Below are 15,828 nucleotides of genomic sequence, written 5' to 3'. Positions count from 1 at the left end.
GCTTTCATTTTGGCTCTGGAAATGGGTTTTCAACTAGAGATGTAGATAGAGGCAAGTGTGAGAAACGAGCACAGAGCTTGATAAGCAGACAGCCGCTGCCGGGACTCAAGTCACCATTGGGTGGAAAAGAGCCACTTGGCTGAGGAAGGCCTGGCCCCATCCTCAGTTCCCAGTCTCGTTTGCCTCCACAACTGCGGTGCACTTTTACACAGAAAGCCTGCTTTTCACCAACTCATGGGTCTGTTTCTGTTGGCTTTCATGGGCCCTTACTCTATGGCTTCACTATGTGTGAGAATGTCTGTAATGCCCTGGGTTCTAATCTTGAAAGATGGAAAAATCTAAGAAGCCATGAGTCTGTAGCTTTCCCTTGGCCTGAGAAATGGATATGGTTTGGCTTGCTGGTGACAAGCCTGATTTGAAAAGGCTACCTAAGATATGGTCCAAGGAAAACAGTCTGTTCTTCGTAATAAAGATGGCCACCGTGGGCTCCATTTTGAGAACGGGCAACCTGTTCCTTACGAAATCACATTACGTGAAGACAGGTAAACATCATGCCCTTTTCACACTTAGGTTTTTGTTCTCGTATTCACTGTATTATTTCCCTATTTATTACAGCGCCCCAAAAGGTCAGTTTCAGACCAAACACAGAGCAGAGTTTTAACATTTTGAGAAGCTCTAATCAAGAAAATCCTTAATTTAGCAACAACTAGCATCCATTTTAAAGTGAGGCAGATGTATAAATCCATGGGAATCCCTAAAGAGTTAAAATGGCTTTCCCACTCAGCCATGCCTTGGCGGTCACGTAAGGAATCCAGGCCGCAGGAGTGAAGCGAGCAGGAGAACTGCACTTCCAAGGATCTGTGCAGTCTGGCCAGGTAGTAGGAGGAAGGGCCCATCCGTCAAGGAACGGGATTCTGAGGCCAGTGGCCACATCCATATCTATCCTCCGACAAAATGGCAACCTCACCATGTGCACATGAGACAGGGTTTGCAAGGGGATTTGATAGGCCTGGAAATTGAAAAATGAGCAGCAGCTGCACATCCAAGGTCATTACTATCCTCCAGGGTTCGCCTTTTCTAATCTAAGGGGCAGTAGTTTCCATGATTAACTTTCAATTGCTGTCAAGGGTGTAATAAAATCTGGGAAAGAAGAAAACTTTCCCCTCAGTAAGCTGCTCCCATTTCCTTGCCCTTTCCTTTCCTCCAGTGTATATTCTCAATCCTCACTTCATATTGTTTCCTAATTTTGAGAAAAAACTGCACTTGGATGAGCCAAAATAGACAATGTCCTATGTGCATACAGGCACTTGAAGATTTTTCCTTCTCAGTACCAGGGGCTAGGTCTTTAAGATGGTCCCTTGTTTTCCAAGACCATCCAATTCCATCACTTTCAGAACTGAACCCTTTTTATTTTTAAAATTCTTTCCCAGTGTATTACATCTGTTTCCTGAGCCATGACAATGAGTTCAACAAGAGAGAGCCATGTACAAAGAGAAAAGAGGACAAAGTCATTCACAAACACATTTTCCTGGTTACTACTAGATTAGGAATCCTTAAGACTACAACTTAGTCTGATCTGGTAGCAGCTCAGAAACCACACGGAGAGGTTACAGCTGGACATGTCTCTCAACAAAGGCCCCCGGAACCAAACCCCACATGTAGTTTTATCAGTTGTAACTGCTCAGGTGGAAAACTAATTGTGCTTTCAATTTTTTTTTTTTTTTTTTTTTTTGACAGTTCAGTATAAGACTAATGACAACTTAGTGGTTCGCTCATCATACACTTATTTCAATGTATCTGATGCTGGAGTTACAAAGAGGAGTTAAGCCATGGTGGCTCGCCCAGAGAGGCACAAGTCTGGCTGCAAAGGGGTACATGCAGGCTTGATATGGCAGAGATGTTCCTGGAAGGCTGGCACGGCAACCAAACAAGGCAGCAAAGAGGCAGTGGGGCTGAGAGACAGTCACATGGGCAAATGCACTAGTCGCATAAGAAGAGGGTTCTCTGACTGATACTGTGTCTTAAAAGGAAATCAGATTGCTACAGTTTGTTCCTATTTCCTTGGGGCAGGAGTGAGTAACTAGAGTGTCCACTGCCTTGGGGACAGGTAACGTTTCCCTTCGGTGCTAAACTGCCCTTCCTATTTACCCCATCTTGATTCAAGTTCCTACTGGAACAGAAGAAAAAGTGGAAAAAGATGGCCATGAACTTGACTGGTTCCAAAAATGGGGTGGGCACAGTCTGCAAATTTGCCACAGGGTTTAAAAGATGGCAGAGTGAACTTTATTGCAGGAGATACAGTCCATGGGGTGATGCCTACACCATGAGTGCTGATATCCATTCTTCCCTTCTGCAAAGGTAACAGGACCAAAAATAAAGACTGCTTTCCTTGCAGGTGGGGCCATGTAGCTAACAGTGGGGTATGAGGGGAATTCAGGTGGATGATTCCCGGGACATGTCCCTAAGAGGGGAGGTGGGGAAGTGTGTCGCCTTCTTCCCCCTTCCTCCATCCTTAGTTTAGAACATGAAATGGCCAGAGAGATACCTTGGACCATGAGGACAAGGCCACACCCTAGAGTCACTGAAATGGAAAGTGCTAGGAGATGGGAAAGGAAGATTGAGACCCCAGAATACTACTCCTAATCTACTGAGATACCAACTTTTATGGAAAGAACAGGTGGAAAACTCTGATTTTTGTGTACACCACTATCAGATTGGGTCTCAGTTGCACAGGATTACAAATAATGGTTACAGGTGTGGGGGATATGGGGAGGTGTCCAACGAAGTGTTCATAAAAACAATATCCAAGCTGTTGGCACTGCGCCGCATGTAGCAACGAGGCCATGATCTGGTTTGTACATTACAAAGAGCTGTCTGAATTTCAGTGGTGAAAAGGGAGAGCAAAGGGCATGAAAAGTGATCATTTTCCAGTTAACCATAAACACAACGAATCTCTTACCTTTTTCTTGCTACAGTATATTTGCCATTTTTTCTCAGCTGGAAGTGCAAACATGGCTTCCCTGTGTTTGTCTGTCAGGTCAAGTTCATCCTGAGGGGAAAAAAATAATAATTAGTATTTCATAGATTAAACGTTATTCCTATAGGAGAGGTTATCAATATCATTAGGGAAAAGAAGAAAAAAAAAAAACCGCACCAACATATAGTTCAGTGAACTTGGAAAAGACCAAGAAGGCAAGGTATGTGTTGCCACTGCTAAGAAAGCATGTCTCTGGCATGGGGCTGAGTACCGAGCACAGCAAGGACGACAAGATTCACCCTACACCTCCCGAAGGGTGTGGGAAAGCGGGCTGGGCACAGACAGAACACCCGAGCCAGTGTGCTCTGCTGTAGAGGGTCCGGTGAGCATTAAAGGCCATCAAAGCTCCGGGAGTTTGGAAGGATTACTCGTATTACAGATGGTGGTTCACTGGGGGTGGCTCAACAAACACTGGGTATCAGGCTGGACCTGAAGAACTTGGACATGATGAGAGGAGGAGAGTAACGGAACCAAAGGCGGGGGTGTGAGAACAGATGAGCTGTGTTTGGGGGACAGCGACCGGCTTAGCGGAAGCACTGAATGATGCAAAGAATCGTCACATGAAAGGTTTGGGAGGTAGGGAGTGACCAGTTGTGAAAAGTCATAAATGTCAGAATAAGGAGTTTCTTCTCTTGACCAAGGAGAGCCAATGAAGGTTGTGAACAAGCACATGGCATCTTCATTGCCATAAATCCTACTAATATTTATTCAGAACTTTACGCACCAAGCGTTGTGCAGGCATGGTCTCAGTTCCCACAACAACCCTGAGTCCACTCATTATTTATGTCCTCATTGTAGTAACAATGCCTATTGTAATACAGCTAGGGGAAATTTAGGTGGAAGATTGGGTATGTAACTTGCTCCAGACCACACACCTAGTAATGACGGGGCTGGTTTTCAGCCCGCAGCTGTCAAACTCCAGAACCCAGACTCAGCCTCTCAGATCAGTGTCTGGAAACATTAATTTTACAGTGGAATGCAGCTTAGATTGGACACTAAGGGAAGGCAATTTACAAACATCCATAACTAATGAATAACAACAATAGGATGATGAATATATAGTGTTTGGAGAAAAGCTCTTGGCATTTAATAACTCAATCATCCCTGGTCTGTTACTGGCATTGAGCGTCTAGTACATTTTTTTTTTTAAGATTATTTATTTATTTATTTATTTGAGAGAGAGAGAATGAGAGAGAGAGAGCAGGAGAGGGGGGAGGGTCAGAGGGAGAAACAGACTCCCTGCCGAGCAGGGAGCCCGATGCGGGACTCGATCCTGGGACTCCAGGATCATGACCTGAGCCGAAGGCAGTTGCTTAACCAACTGAGCCACCCAGGCGCCCGCGTCTAGTACATTTTTATTACTAGAGGGAAAGTTACCTAGTTGAGGGTGCAGACTGGTGGGTGTGAGGCACATAAAAAGATGCCGTAAATTAAGGCACAATGAGGTTTCGATCCCTGAGGAGCATAAACACGTTCCCCCTCTGAATGCCCTTGGTATATACTTGTAATTCTGCCACTAGTAGACATGGGCTTCACACCTCATACTCCTACCTCCATTTATCATCAAGTCCTGTCATTTCTTTCGTGAAAGGTGTCACGATTTTTCCTTTTTTGATTCCCAATGAAACCACCCAAATTTATGCTCTTGTATCCACTCCATCAGCTCCGGGCAATAGCCTCCCCACTGCTTCTTCTTGCCTTTCCAACCCTCCCTACGGCACACCCAGAATTCATTAAAGCAGCGGTACTTAAACCTGAGAGAACCTCAGAATCATCTGGAGGACTCCTTAAATCATTGATTGCCCAGTGTTTAAAGACTGAACCGCTGGGAGCGAGTGTGAAAATCTGAGTATCTAAAAAGTTTCCAAGTGTTGCTGATGCTGCTGGTCCGGGGACACTTTAAGACCAGCGCCTTAAAAATCAAGCTCCTGTGCTGTTTTGAGCTCCCAGTTCAAAAAACTTCACTAGTTCCACACCCCGACAAAATTAATTACATATTCCTCAGCTTGCCTTTGAGGTCTTCCATTTAAAACCCCAACTGACTTTGCCAGGCTTGCTTCTAGTTATCCCTTCTGCCTTATTCTGTTACCACCTACACCTCCAGGGCCCAGCCACTCAGGGCCTGATACGGTGTGAACTTCCTGGGGAAGTTCTTCATCTCCTTAAGCCTCTACTTCCTCATCTTCAGGATGGGCATATCATTCCACTTGCAGGGCTATTGTGAAGATTAGCAACATGGACTAAGTATGGGGTAATGCTTGGCATAGGGCGGGTAGCTGGGTGGCTGCAGTATTGTTATTTCTCTCGTCACTTAGACATAAATCAGGTGCTATTTTCTTTTAAGAGCAAAGTAAACAGTTAAGTCACTAAAACACACACCCATGCACTATGACAGCCTAACCACGAGAAACTAGTTAAGAATTTTAACAATGAACAATCAGGGAAGGAATGAAAGATATTTACAGAAAATCCCATTATGAGGGAACATGCTAAAAATGTTAAGATTTTGGCATGCAACTATTAAATATGTGAAGTGATTATTTTTCTTACTTTCTTCCTTTTTTAATTTCCTATAAGTCATACCTGCTCTCACCTATTGATGAATGAGGGAAGTAATGTGACATAAATCACTTCCCAACAATTACGGGGGTTTTTTTGGTGGTGGTGGTGGAGGGGGGGTGGGGGGGTCAGGTCAGTTATTCAAACAGCTCGATAATATGCTGCTTAGTTTGGGGAAAAGGTTTGTTATTTGTAAGAGAAAACAGCACTACTCACGTTGCATCTTTTACTACACTACAACACTGTGTTTGTGCTATCTGAGCAGAGGTATAAAGAAACAGGTGAATCCTAAAACCTAGAAATTCACAGCGAAGAGGATTAATAAGTATTAATATTACTATATTTTGCTGTTACAAGTAGAATAATGCCTCCACAGTTGAACTAGGACTTAGAAGCAGATGGTTTTACTCAAGAAGAGAATTTCCATAAAATAAAAAAATTAAAAATTGCTATAGGGTCTTTGGATCTAATTTTGCACTTGATGTAGGCAAAAGGCCGAGAAGCGATTGGATCTAATTTTGAATTACACTAAGAAAATGGAGGCGGGGTACCTGGGTGGCTCAGTCTGTTAAACATCGGATTTTTGATTTTGGCTCAGGTCATGATCTCAGGGCCGTGAAATGAGCCCCATGATGGCCTCCACACTGAAGATGGAGCCTGCTTAAGATTCTTTCCCTCTGCCCTTCCAACCCTCCCACCCCCGCATGCTTTCTCTCTCTTTCTCTCTCTCCCCCACCTCAAATAAATGAATCTTTTTAAAAATAATAAAATTTAAGAAATTTACAGAAAAAGAAAATGGGGAAGAAATAATGGATACTGGTAACGGTAATAGCTAACAACTATTGAGTACTTTCTTTGTGCTCAGTAGTACTGTTTTGTATGAATTAATTTATTTTCACAACAATCCTATAAAATGGGTACTGTTACCCCATCCTCCGGGAAACCGAATCATAGAAAGATTAAGTAGCTTGCTCAAGGTAACAAAGCTAGTAAATGGTGGAGGAGGTACTGGAGTCTAGACTGTTTACACAGCCCATGTTCTCAACCACCAGGTTGTCCATTCTGTTGGTCATTCAGCAGGTAGGTAAAATCATGGCACTGATGCAAGTATGAAAATGTATCCATCTGCTGCACTCACAGCCTACTGAGTGTCCATTAGCAGAAAGAGGAGGATGCCGTTGTCAGCCAGTCCTGAGTTCCAGGTCTGGCTCTCATGGGTTATGCAACCTTGTGCAAGTGACTTAACCTCTGGACTTCAATCTCTTCACCTGAAAAATGAGAATGATAATATATATCTGACAGAGATCTCTTGAGGATTCACGAATTCACGCAACCAATTTTTTTTTGTGAGTATTTATTAAATGCCAGGCATTGTGCTAGGTGCAAGGGACAAAAAAGTATCACAGAGCTCATATTTTGAGTGAGAAGGGAAATCCAGCAGTCACATGAACAAAGATATGATCACACAGGAAGCTGAGCTCTGACAGTCCACCTGTTGTGGGGAAAGGCAGGGCAATGAAGGCTGCCCCCAAGGAAGCAAAGCGAAAGCTGAGAGATGAATAGGAACTAAATAGGTAAAAAGCACGACAGGCAGTGAGTGAACAGTAGCTTTGAAAGATACTATGAACTTTGGTCTTTCTCTTAAGAGCAGAGGTCACTGGCAGATTCTGAGTAAGAATGACATAGATTGAATTAGATAATGGCTGGGAGTGCCTCGGCACAAGGCCCAGAGTGTAATAAGACCCCCACCCCTCCACTCCAAAAGTATCTCTGCTCTGACTCATTCCATTTTAATAATATGGCTGAATCAAGCATGCAAGACTCTTAAGAGACTATCACAGCCTTAGAGATCAATCAACACTTACTCGCTGTCCTACCCATTCCAGGACCCTGGCCAGACAAAAGAATACAAAGATGAATAACAGACCTTGATTTCATGGAATTTAAGAATCTAGTTAGGAAGACAAGATGATAGAAAGCTTCAGTGGTTCCCTTTCTTTTCAGGATAAAGTCCAAAATTCCTCAGCAGGTAGGTGGAGGCCCTTTGCGATATGCTGACTTGTCCCTTCTCCTCTTCTGCCGCGACCACCGCCACGGCCACCACCGCTTAGCCACCAGCCACCCTTTAGCACTTCTGGTCACAAGTTGCCCACTTCTGAAATTTTTGCACATGCTGTCCCCCACCTCTTTTTTCCCCAGATTACAGAGATTTTTTATTTTGATACTTAATTCAAATATTGGAAAAGGCAATCATGAAAAACAAGGCAGGATCACTAGATCTCAGTATCTCTTTACATGAAATTTTTTAGAAAAAGTACATCTGTGGGGCAGAAAGCAGACTGGTGGTTGTCTGGGGCTAGAGGCAGGCAGGGCTGACTGCAAATGGGCAGGGTGATGGAGATGTTCTGGAGCAGGACTGTGGCAATCCTGCACAGCTGCATACATTTACTAAATTCACTGAACTGTACACTTACCATAGGTGGATTCTATAGCACGTAAATTACATCTCAATAGGCTGCTAAAGAAAAAGAATCAAGTTTGGTTGTGGGACCCCCAAGGAAAAGAAAAAATTCAGAGTAGAGAAAACAACCTTGAGGAAACCACAAGGAAAGAAATTCCTTTTTTTTAAATTTTATTATGTTATGTTAGTCACCATACATCATTGGTTTTTGATGTGGTGATCCACGAGGAAAGAAATTTCTGATTGAACATTAGATAAACCCAGCAGTTGGCTTAGAAGAGAGCCTGACTGGAAAAAAAAAAAAAAATGTAAAGAAAAGGAAAAATGTGGTCCCCTTTAGGATAAGTAGTTTGCTCTGGGAACTGTTATAATTTCAGACACAACTTTTGTTTGAAACCAACCAAAGATCACTTATATGAAATATCCTTTCCTTGAAAATTATATAGACTCTATTAATATGTATTCCATTTAGACCAAGAGATAGTATTTCCCCTAAGGTCCTTTAATATTAAAGTGATAAGTTAAATTTAATGATACATTAAAACCTTTTCAGTGTTTTGGTTTTCATGTTTCCCTACTGGGGGCGCTATAGAAAACTGTTGGCTCCTCCGTGCCTTTGTGAATTAATAAGCAAGTTTTCCGCGAAGATTAACAAATGTAATTAGCCCAATCCCAGGAGGCATCCTGGAGGCTTCTAGATCACCTTACTTTTTGTTTTGTTTTGTTATTTTACAGTCATGCTAAGTCGGATATTATTTTGGGGATTGTCAATTAATGCCAAGACGAGCAGAACAAATTTAGTTCCTACTCCTACACCCTAGACTTGGATGGCCCAGCTCCTTTCACTGGCCACAGAATTTTCTTTCATATTATTTTTTTGTTGGACAGAGTTTTAAGTTAATTGAAGGAAAATAATTTAGCCAGTGATAAAAAGGAGAAACAATCGCACCAAGCATCATTCCTCTTCCCCTCAGAGCTCAAGCTTCTTGAAAACTAAAACCAGCAAACAAAAGCCTATATAGGCTTTTCTTAGAGAAAATATTAATTACTTTTAATATGTTCATAAAATCTATATTTGAGATACAGTATCTTGAAAAACGGTATAAATTATATATTTTCTATGAAGAAAAAAGGACCTTCGAGCGAAGCCCAGCTGTGGGAACTAAAGTTCTAGGCTTCATCACAAACAAAGCATATTATTAAGACCCACTTCTGAAAGGTTCTGTACAAAGAAATCTCACTGGTCCTACACTGCACAGTAAGCAGGCAGCGCTATAAAGAAATGTATATAAATCATAAAACAATTGGCACAGTACAAATAAATCTAAGGAAATGGATTGATTTGCTAGATAAAGCAAGGGAAGGAATTTTGAAAAAATATACAATAAGGGTCTTAAATGAGTTGAAAGAGCTCTTTTTAGAGATTTGGCTAAACTGAAATAGGGAGTTATTTATAAAACTTCCAACACAGTACTGAAAGCATTTATTCTTTGAAAATCCACCAAATCAATAGATTTCAGTGAGCCAACAAGTAAGTTTCCAGATCAACAAAAGAAATCTTTAACAAAGGAATTCTGGATTTCTATTTCTAATGAGTTAAGCTAACTCTTTACATACATACTAATACAGATTCACGCAGAGGTAATAGGACATGCAATTAATGCCGGTGGGGGGGGAATTAAAAAAAAAAGAGGAGACAAGAAGCTAAGAAAGGTCCCAGGGGTCACCCTGCCAACCAACTTACTGTTTTGTGTGTTTTTGTTTTTGCTTTTTAGTGGTCTTGACCAGGTAACGAGCCATCTGACTCAATGTACAGACCTCAGGGAATTTCTAACCATTATTATTACTCAGACAAAGCTAACTTTTCTCCTTCAAATTACATACTTCAGGTATTTGCCCACAGTATGGAGACCCAATTCACCCACCCTAGCCCCACCCACCAAAGATTTCCCCACAGGAAATCCTCAGCAATCCTCAGGTTCACTTAACATACACCCTACATTAGCTGTTTCTGGATTTAACCCTGTCATTAACCCTCTCCTTTCATCCCATAACTCAACACTACCAGAAACAAGTCAGACGCTCGGGGGCACAAGTGACTAGGCCTTAAGTCATATAACGTAGTGATAAGTACAATGTCATGGGAGAAAAGGCCAAATTACAGTTTTACAAACGTAGAGAGAAAATGTACTATTAGGCTGAGACATTTCATCAAATTTATGAACATCCATCCCTACCACAGCAAGTGACCATCACATCCATAAGTCACGGACTGCCAATGCAGCTCTTAAAATTTAACCACAGTGACCTTGAGAAACATTTCAAACCATTTGAAATCTGAAAGTGAGATTCCACATTTGTCAGTTTAAATAGAAGTACATTCAGTGACTTATTACCTGCTCCTAACCAGTCAGGAAAAACATAAATGGAAAACAACAGAGTGCTTTAAATCCCAAAATGGATGTGTACACACAAGAGAACAAACGTTGAAGGTTTTCAGCCGGTAAGATTTCTGCCAACATTCTTAGTCACTACACGAAATACCACAGTATGACTCACCACCACCTATACCCAGTCATGTTCTCTGTGTCTGACAGACATGTTTTCCATTCGATATATAAAAATAAGAAGTGAGATCCCACAAGCAAAGGCTGACTAATAGAAATAATTTTTAGTTTCTTACTACCAATGGTTAAGTGTTTTATACTATTTCCCTTCCTTTAATAGTAGGCAATGCACACTATAACCAGTTTGCTAGACAAAATCTGCTGCTAAACCTGTAGGCTTCTTATATAGCTTGTGTTATTTCAACCAGAACTCATTAGAGCAACTTTAACTTTTAATTATACGCATCACCAGCAGTGTTCCAGGAATCTAAAATAAATAACTCTGTCCTAAGTATATGTTAAAATTATCTCCCAATATCCATCCAGCCACCTAAATATCCAGTTTTTACATCTATAATCTGGTACAACTTCTGGTGGTGACAAGGCTTAACTGAGAGAATTTCTAAGCAGTGTTTCCCTAACTGAATGAATGGAAGGACTTTGTCTCCTGGGACAAAGAACCAGGGTAGAGTGATAGACATAGAAAGGCACCCAAAGGCCCTGGGGGCAACTGTGAAACCGAGTTCCCCTTCCCTGAATGACACCTGTGGTGCTCTCCCCAGCCCAGGCCCTTCCCACATCTGCTCAGCAAGCTCTTCAGAGACTTTGTGGCAGCTCAGCCAACACTTAAGTTTTATTTGGGTCAAAAAATATTTAGCACAATAGGTCTCTTCCCACATTGCAGCTATTTATCAGTCACTTACAGCAGAGAGACTGGACAGAAAATAATTCTTAAACCTTATCAACCTTATCCTCTCAAGCTGTTACCCTTGATGCTAGATATTTTGGTGCTCCCCTATGAAGAGTAGGACTAAAGAGAATGGTAACAGTGGATGGGGGACAGGAAGGGTGCAAGGATCAGCCCAAATCCATCACTTCTACTTTGAGAATAATTCAGAATATATACCCAACCGCTGGAGGATTCAGCAGTCATGAATTCATGCACAGATGCACGCATGCATGCATTCAAATAGTTACTGAGCATCTCAAGTATTAACCTTTAGTAATTAGTTACTCATCCAGGCCACAAGCATTTACTGAGCACCCACTCTGGGCCACACCCTACTCTGGGCCCTGGGGTTCCTCAGGATGAAAACCCGGATTACAATGCCTGTGTGTCATTCTGCTCTCTGAAAATGCAAAGGTGTCTATCCATAGATGGATTTAACAAAGTGAGTGTCCATATGGGAATAAACTCAAACCATCTGATTGTTTAAAAGATGGTAAAGGACTTGATTTTTTCTTCTACATCCAAGAAATACCCATCTTTCCTGAAAACAACTTGTAAATACATTCTAAATAAGCTTTCAGTCATTTGGTTTAATTTAGTTCTTAAATATTCCATTGTGTAATGAAATAAACAGCAGCTGTAGGATGTTTCCAGTGGATTCATTTAAAATTGGACAAGAGGGAAAAAATTGCTACATTTTTAAGGATCTTATTTTCCAAAAAATATACAGAGATATGGTTCTTTATCCATAAGCCAAAAAATCATAACTAAAAGATGTAACTGGTACTGAGCTCCTGTAACACACATCAAGAAACAGTCTGAAATTCCTGAGTAAATCTGGGTTTTGAAGGTGGGGGAGGGGAGGATTCCAAGTACAGTGGATAAAATTGAGGACAGTTAAAACTGAAATACACTATCCACATACTGGGCATTTACCTCCCACAGGCCATGTGACATACGTTTTATGTGAGCAAATGATGTTTAGACGAATTCCAATGCATCGATATATATTTTCATGTGCAGTTATTTATACAAACTACCAGACTGTTCTAGCCATTACTGAAACACATTTTCAAATTTATACTGGAAAGCCTACTAAACCACATGACTTATGGAGATGAAATTATTTTCCCAGTCTTTTAAAACTTGTATTGATTTATATGGGGACATGTAGAGAGTTGGCAAGTCAATACAGTATGTTGACTTTGCGTAATCTGCACACGGTAGCCTGAGGATTAAGTTAAATAATCAGGTAAGTAGGTATATACTGCTCAGTCTCTTTAGAATTCATAGTAATGAAATTCATCAAGGCCAAGGGGACTCATAGTCATTTTCTAACATCATTAGTTCAAAGATGGTTTTGCAGCTATTTGTATTAAAAGAAAAAAGTTTTCGTGTTTCTTTCCTCCATCTTTCCACACTCCCCCTCCCATTTCAGTCCCTGTAAATCTAAATTATGAAGCACCCAGAAATAAGTGTATTGATCTAAGTATCTAACATGCAGTAAAAAATCTATACTTAATAGCCTATAGGAAAGGACATTTGGAATGATCCTGGCAAGATAAAATATAAATTTAGTACTAGAAGGAATAAAATGGTTTTGTGGTCTCACCTTAAGCTTTACTGGATTTGTTTAGTAAATCAGAAGACAAGAGGGGAGCTTAAGAAGCCATGCTGACCATCTTACTATCTTTAAGCAGACAGGGCCTCCAACCAGTACAAAGAAACGTAGACTGTCCTTTGGGATGAAGATCTACTGCTAACCCTACTCTAATTCTGAGAAGTAACGCAATGTTCTATTCGGAAGTACAGCAGATAAAAGCAAGCAAAACCACCTATAGTAACATCACCCTGTATCACAAACCATCAGCTGTTCTCGGGGCCAAAATAATTTGTTTATGAAGTTCTGGGTTTGGGATCACTTTTTTGTGACCTGTGAACTGACCGTGTATTGGCAGCAGTTCACATCTGCTACACAGGAATTTTAGCACTGAATACATTTAAGCCCATATCTACTTTCCCACTTCCCTCTGTGATGTATTGCATATTTTCATACTGTTCTAAACATTTTTCTATAAACTCATCAAGTTGAGGTATCCAAAAATGCCACAGAGTCAGGGGAAGACCTATTCAATATATATATATTTTTCTTTATTGTCAACTAATCATGTCCTTTAGCTAAACAGAATATTTCTCTTTGACCTTTATAGGTTTATCAAACGAAAAGAATTTTAACCTCATGAAAATAGAACAATTTTAATATCAATTTTTTCACTGGATTCTGATTTTTGGCTTCCAGACAACTGAACACTTTGAGACTATTCTAACATTTCTTTGAAGTCTTTATATAGTCTGATTTTCTCTGCTTAATTACTGAGAGAAATCCTTTACACTCTAAGAAACAATAGATTAAAACTAGATTCTTTACAGTTTTTTTTTTTTCCTTCAATCAGGTTAAAATTAAATGTTCTTGCTACCCAACTTTTGCATCTTTTCTTGGAGACAGGGAACTGAATAGCTCCTATGAGAAACTTTCTATTCTTAGTCATGGCCTTAGTGTGAAAGGCGAGTTTAAAAACAAAGAGATAAAAAGTGTTGAAACTTGTCATCAATTCTAGTAATAATGGAAGAATTTTTATTAAAAAGAGCTTAAGATAGTCCTAGTAATAAATGAAATTATGTTGGCAGCCTGAGAAGATGGGTAAAAATTCACATAGCTAGGAAAAGAACAAAATTTGTGCACCGGCAAATCTGTAAGACAAATTTGGATTCCTGTAGCTCCTTTCATACCAAAGTGACTTCAGAATATATTGAAAAATGAAAAGTTTACTGATGTAGATTCCCAAGTGAATTCACTTGGCACAGTTTACCTTGACTGTGAATTCATCTGATTCTGATAAGTCAACTAAATTCTCTCATCCCTGCTATCTTCATTTCTCAAATTCTATACTGGCTACTAATGTCCCCAGTAACTAATAATAAAACTGATGTCTAGTGATTAATTATATTTATGAGTATACAAATCTTCCCATCAACCTATGGTATCCAGCATCACCACATTCCCCATTGAGATTTAATTTTCACTGACAATCCTCAATAGTATAAATGGTAGTTTTGTGATCAATAATGAAGTTTTTAGTAAGTTTCTTTAAAATAGTTTATATTTCTTGGAAGGCACAGTACTCTAGTATATTATCTTAAAACATTAGACCCATTGGCCAAATAAATGAAGACTGAGCAGTGAATTCAAAAGAAGACAGATTAACCAGAAAAGTGTAAAATGTAATTGGTCACATTTCAGATTTAGGCAAGGTCGGGTCCATGATGCATATTTCCAACTAGTCATAAATTCATAGTGATGTACTGTATTAGAAATGAAAGCTTTCCTCTAATAAATCTATGAAACTGATTCCAAATACATTAAAACAATGCGTGTACTAGAAGAATGGAGATTTGGTGCAAAACACTTCAAAACCATAACCAGGTTTATCTTAAACCTGGTTTCTCACCTAAAATCTCAGCCAGGTAAAGCAGTTGAACATCTGCATGTTTCACAAGGCAAGAGAGCTGAGGGAACCTGTTAGGAGACACCAATTCCAGCATCACTGTGACTGTGGAATATTCTGTAGGTAACCCTTAGCCCACCAATTTCTGGTGTATGCAGGAGTCTATGCGTTGGGTGGAAGAGCAAAAGGGGGCTCCTCGTAATTCTCTTTCCTTTTCATTTCAAAATTAAAGTACCCTGAGGAGGTATACATTGCAGCAAGAAAGCACCTCACCTCAACAACTGGACTCAAATGAAAACAGAATCTATTCAACAAGACAGGACACCTTTTGCTAAACTTATCAACACTTTACAGAGACTTCAAAGAGCAATGGTTATTTTTGTATATGTAATCAGACAGCAAAATACTCTGCTGTACTTTTATATATTTAGTTCGCTGAGAAAACTGTAAGAAAGCAGAGATACCTTCCTCTCATTCAAATAAGAATCTTATATAACTAAACCAATAATACAATCATCCCCATCCCCTTTTCCAGAACCTCTTCTCAGAAACCTCAGTCCTCCCAGCCTCCTATTTCATGTTCCATCTACACGGAGCTTTCTGTTCCTTGAGCCTTCCGTGCTTTCTCTCACCTCCCAGCCCCCTACACATGTTGTTCTCACAGTCTGTAACATTCCTCTCTTCTCCTTGCCTGGATATTCCTACTTGATTTTCATGTCTTACATTAAATGAAACTTCCTCCACAAAGCCTTCCAAGACCCTTCCACACTAGTTTAGGAATCTGTGGGGTTTGGGGGTAGGTGTGAGCAAATAGAAAGTTTGGAATTAACCAACAGCTAAGTTAAGGAGCCAAGCAAGAATGGAAATCAAATACCTTCTTTTTTACACATTAAAGTGGAGTTGGAGAACCCACCTTGCACCTGCGGACA

At 40.4% G+C, this 15,828-nt stretch overlaps 1 protein-coding gene across 4 annotated transcripts in view; it reads right to left on the bottom strand.

The window, feature by feature from the left end:
• Positions 1–15,828, bottom strand: part of DAAM1 (dishevelled associated activator of morphogenesis 1) — a 164,642-nt gene that overhangs the window by 77,999 nt on the left and 70,815 nt on the right. For all 4 annotated transcript variants that reach the window (XM_045900963.3, XM_054513734.2, XM_045900962.3 and 1 more), the window contains one exon: positions 2,960–3,049. In XM_045900963.3, coding sequence (XP_045756919.1) covers positions 2,960–3,049 — 90 coding nt within the window. The remainder of the gene's footprint in view (positions 1–2,959; positions 3,050–15,828) is intronic.

Source organism: Mirounga angustirostris, unplaced genomic scaffold (genome assembly GCF_029215605.1).
Source record: "Mirounga angustirostris isolate CCGP_5_RB_7025 unplaced genomic scaffold, mMirAng1.0.hap1 SCAF_9, whole genome shotgun sequence".
Taxonomy (NCBI): Eukaryota; Metazoa; Chordata; class Mammalia; order Carnivora; family Phocidae; genus Mirounga; species Mirounga angustirostris.
This window is presented reverse-complemented; position numbering and strand designations above follow the sequence as displayed.